The sequence below is a fragment of the Sphaeroforma arctica genome (assembly GCF_001186125.1).
Source record: "Sphaeroforma arctica JP610 unplaced genomic scaffold supercont1.1384, whole genome shotgun sequence".
In the NCBI taxonomy this organism is placed as follows: Eukaryota; class Ichthyosporea; order Ichthyophonida; genus Sphaeroforma; species Sphaeroforma arctica.
Window position 1 is genome coordinate 520 of NW_014039174.1, and position 3,848 is coordinate 4,367.

Sequence of the window (3,848 nt, forward strand, 5' to 3'; positions counted from 1 at the left end):
GGGCTGTAGCAGAGTATCGTCAGAGTATGAGCTACACACAACCTAGCCAACTACGACAGACACCAGACATATATTGTCCGAGTAGGACTTACAATTGCCGGCAGAGCCAGCAAAGCCAGTTGATGGTACTTGTACTCTGGAATGCCTGTAGAAAGTTGTGTGGATTATGCGGATAAGATAACATCTAGGTATTTAGGTATACTACTGTATCGCATAAATATGTACACATGCATCGTATAAATTGGTGCATTTCATATACTCTGGAATTCGACAAAAGCTATGTAGATGAGATACAATGAATACATCTATGTGTACCACTACGTTATACAAAACATGTATGATAACTGTTTTCTGGAATACTTGTGGAGAATTGTACAGGTTGTGTGAGTAAGATTATATGTTTATACCACAAATTTACTCCTAAATAGATGTGTACCCTCAATTGTTTCAAACAGACTGACGTGAATATATATACCAGAACAATCGTATTCACGCTGGCAGTAATATGCAAGACCAGCCCCCAACTCCTCAGATAAGAACTGATTCAGGCATGAAATCCTTGCTAGCCATTTATTTATTTCCGCAGCAATACGATTGCGAATAGCTGCGACCAAAATCGATTCATATATAAGCACACTTCTAAAACAGAACGAAAGAACCAGAACAGCTATCAGATACAACCGCGTACTGGATGTGCATGTATATGCATACTTGTCGCATACACACCTCTGACCGACATGCTGTGAAGCTATTTATATGGTATCTCTGCAGAAGACGTCTGCTATTATCGCTGGCGATCTTCTCACATAAAAGTGATACGTTGTTCGGCTATGGATACGTCCATATAAAGTAATCACAGGGGTTTTTGTTTGAAACACAAAAAGGCGCAGGGTTCAGTTTAGGGTTTAGGGTTTAGGGTTTGGGGTTTGGGGTTTAGGGTTTAGGGTCTCTTCGATCAGGGTTTTACCTATAATATATTTGCTATGTAGTACATACATATGTACTGTGTCTTAGGCACTTGTACTACGTACTAGAAAATAAGACATTCAATAATGTATAGCATAGTCTTCCAAAGAAGACAAGTGACACTTGCAGCAGTGTCTTAGTAGGCCTTTTGGACTGCCATAGACTTTGCCTTGCTCATACAATCTAGTACGGATTAAAAATAATAGACGTCGGTCGCGATAGAACTTTGAAGCGTGAATAAGTGCTAGTGCACGTTTTTATCGGTTCCTTTGAACTACGGTAAAATTGATTACCTCCGGACAGAAGCACAGACCGCAAAATTGTTCGCTTGAGCCAGATATTGATGATTTGTGAAAAGAATCAGACAGTTCAATATAAACCCCAAAGTGTAGACCAGACCGACTCACACGTACACGTATGGCTAGATTTGACTATCAAGCAACATGAGTAGTGCAATCATGTCCAAGATAATATTAAGTATTGCCAACTTATACTTCACTCTATGTCTAGCCTTGCCATTTAATAAAGATGCGAAAATCGACATTATTCGCGCTGGACCTGCGGGCATTCACATGGCCTCTTGCCTTGATACTGCCGGGTACGACCACATTACCATGTACGAGAAAACTTCCAGGATTGGGGGGAAAGCATACTCCTTTCTAGATCCCGATGACCCTGAGGTGTTCCACGAGATGGGTACCTGCTACACACATACAGCGTATGATGCTGTTTTTGACCTCCTCCGGACGTATGTGAACGAGAACTTGGACGAGAAACTGATTGAGTATTCGAGTGACAATTACTATCAAGGCAACAAATGAAGAGGATGGTTCGGCCGACGTATAACAAATTCATATATGGAGCTTGATGAGTGGATGTACAGATACTCCGCTAATTCCATAAACCTTGACCTCATCACCCAGCTGACACCTTACATGCTGCCAGGGCAGACACTCGAATTCGAAGATATAACAGACGAGCGGCAGTGCATGATCCTGCTACTGGCCTCTATCAAGAAGTACACACTGCTTCATAGTGAACTCTTGGGTCAGTATAGTGGTACCATCATTCCCCAGCCTTCCAAGCTCGCTCTGGAACGGATACGTCGGCCGTTCCAACAGTTTCTGGAGGAACACGCTCTGCACCTATTAGTTCCCTTGTTCACTGCACTACAAGCGAACAACTACTATGGCGAGCTCTCACATATCCCAACACTTTATGGGTTATGGTGGAATACACCTGCCCTACTGGAAGACGTAATTATGAGCTTTCAGCCAGGTGGCCGGGATGTGACCAGTGTTCTCAAACACGGCTTTCAGAACTTGTTCGAGCAAATCGCAGAACATCACAACCTACGTAGCAAGATCCGGTTCGATTACAACATTGCTAAGATCGAGCGTGAAAGCGAACATGGTGATTCTGATACAAACCTGTGAAAATCGTGACAGATGATAACGTGGTAGAAGAGTTCGATTTCCTCATTGTCGCTGTACCTCAGCGCGACATAGTAGAACAGGGCATCCTGGACGCGAATGAGCTGGAATTTCGAGCCTTTGCTGACCAAACTAGAGGCTACCTTCTGACCAGTGTGGCTCAGTTTGATGCAACTCAGTTCCCGCATGAGGTCTATCAGGAGGTGGACGAACTGAACGGAAATCCAGAGAAAAGAGTTTAGCAGTTCCGTAATTCCAAGTTATCTTTAAATTATCGCGCAAATGCCAGCCACCCGAGGGTGGTGACTTACCAATACACTGACATCGACACGGGTCGTAATGATGAGGATGAGTATCTGGCAGCACTCCAGAGAGATATGGAAAGTAATAGATATATACTTGTTGAGGTTGTGAAACAAGTCGGTAATACCTACTTCCCTAGATTTGGCTTGGACCAGATCTCAGACCAGAAGCTACCTTGGCTGATCCAGGAGTTTAACCTGGAAAATGATCTGCACACGTGGCATATTGGATCGTCTGTATGTTTCGAGTCTGTATTGGATACAACAAATTACAATATCTGGCTGTTTGAGAGTGCCGGGGGAGAAGCTGTTTAACAGCGCTGTTAGGTTGAACTTAAACAGCTATAAGACCTGCTACTTTCATATTCAATAAGAGGGAACCCCTCAGTAAATATGTATCGTAGCCAATACGATTCGCACGTATAGAGCAGTCGTTGATGAAAACTGATACTTTTCTTTATTCTCGATGTCATCCTCGCAACAGCAGGAGCAATATAGCTAGCTGCATTATTCTTCGTCGATATATATGTATTTAGGTGTGTTTTTCTTGAGTGAGAACTGAGAGCAGTTACCTTTTTTACGTTAAATCGTATAGTTTGCGTTAAACGTTTACTATAACATTTTCCTTATTTATGTGTTTTAAAATTTGGCGGGCTATGCCTCATATCATGTTTTGGTCCTCTTTCTGTAAAATGAAAAAAATTCAAATGTAGATGCAGATATAAATATTTATGTGAAATATAAACAGTCGATGCTCAGTCTATTCATCATCCATTGACATTCACAGGTCACCCCGGACATGTATTCAGATACAGGTTGTTCACATACATGTTCAGCTTTCTGACGTACAAAGTGTATTGTACTATATTTCCTTCATCGTTCTTTTAGCACTGGCCCTTTTAATACGTGAAAAAGAATAAGATTATTTGCGACTGAGAACATCGACTTATACTGTCGTCCGCAGTTGTCGAACATGCCGAATACTGAGGACTTGGTAGCCGAGGAACTGGAGGTAACAAGTGTAGACGATCATATCATCCTATAGTGTGTTTTGTTGACATAATTGCATACTTGGAGGTGTGAGACGAAAACGTATATTTGTATTTAAATGTGTACATAGACATAACCATATACGTATACATATCTG

At 41.9% G+C, this 3,848-nt stretch overlaps 2 protein-coding genes across 2 annotated transcripts; both read left to right on the top strand.

Annotated features, from left to right (window-relative positions):
* Positions 1-1,409: 1,409 nt before the first annotated feature.
* On the top strand, positions 1,410-1,787 carry SARC_10776 (hypothetical protein; the record flags this gene model as incomplete). Its single annotated transcript, XM_014295165.1, has 1 exon — positions 1,410-1,787. The coding sequence occupies one exon, from the start codon at positions 1,410-1,412 to the stop codon at positions 1,785-1,787; it is 378 nt and encodes a 125-aa protein (XP_014150640.1).
* A 36-nt stretch (positions 1,788-1,823) lies between these two features.
* On the top strand, positions 1,824-2,641 carry SARC_10777 (hypothetical protein; the record flags this gene model as incomplete). The annotated part of the gene is made up of 2 exons (XM_014295166.1): positions 1,824-2,379; positions 2,415-2,641. The coding sequence occupies 2 exons, from the start codon at positions 1,824-1,826 to the stop codon at positions 2,639-2,641; spliced, it is 783 nt and encodes a 260-aa protein (XP_014150641.1).
* Positions 2,642-3,848: the final 1,207 nt, after the last annotated feature.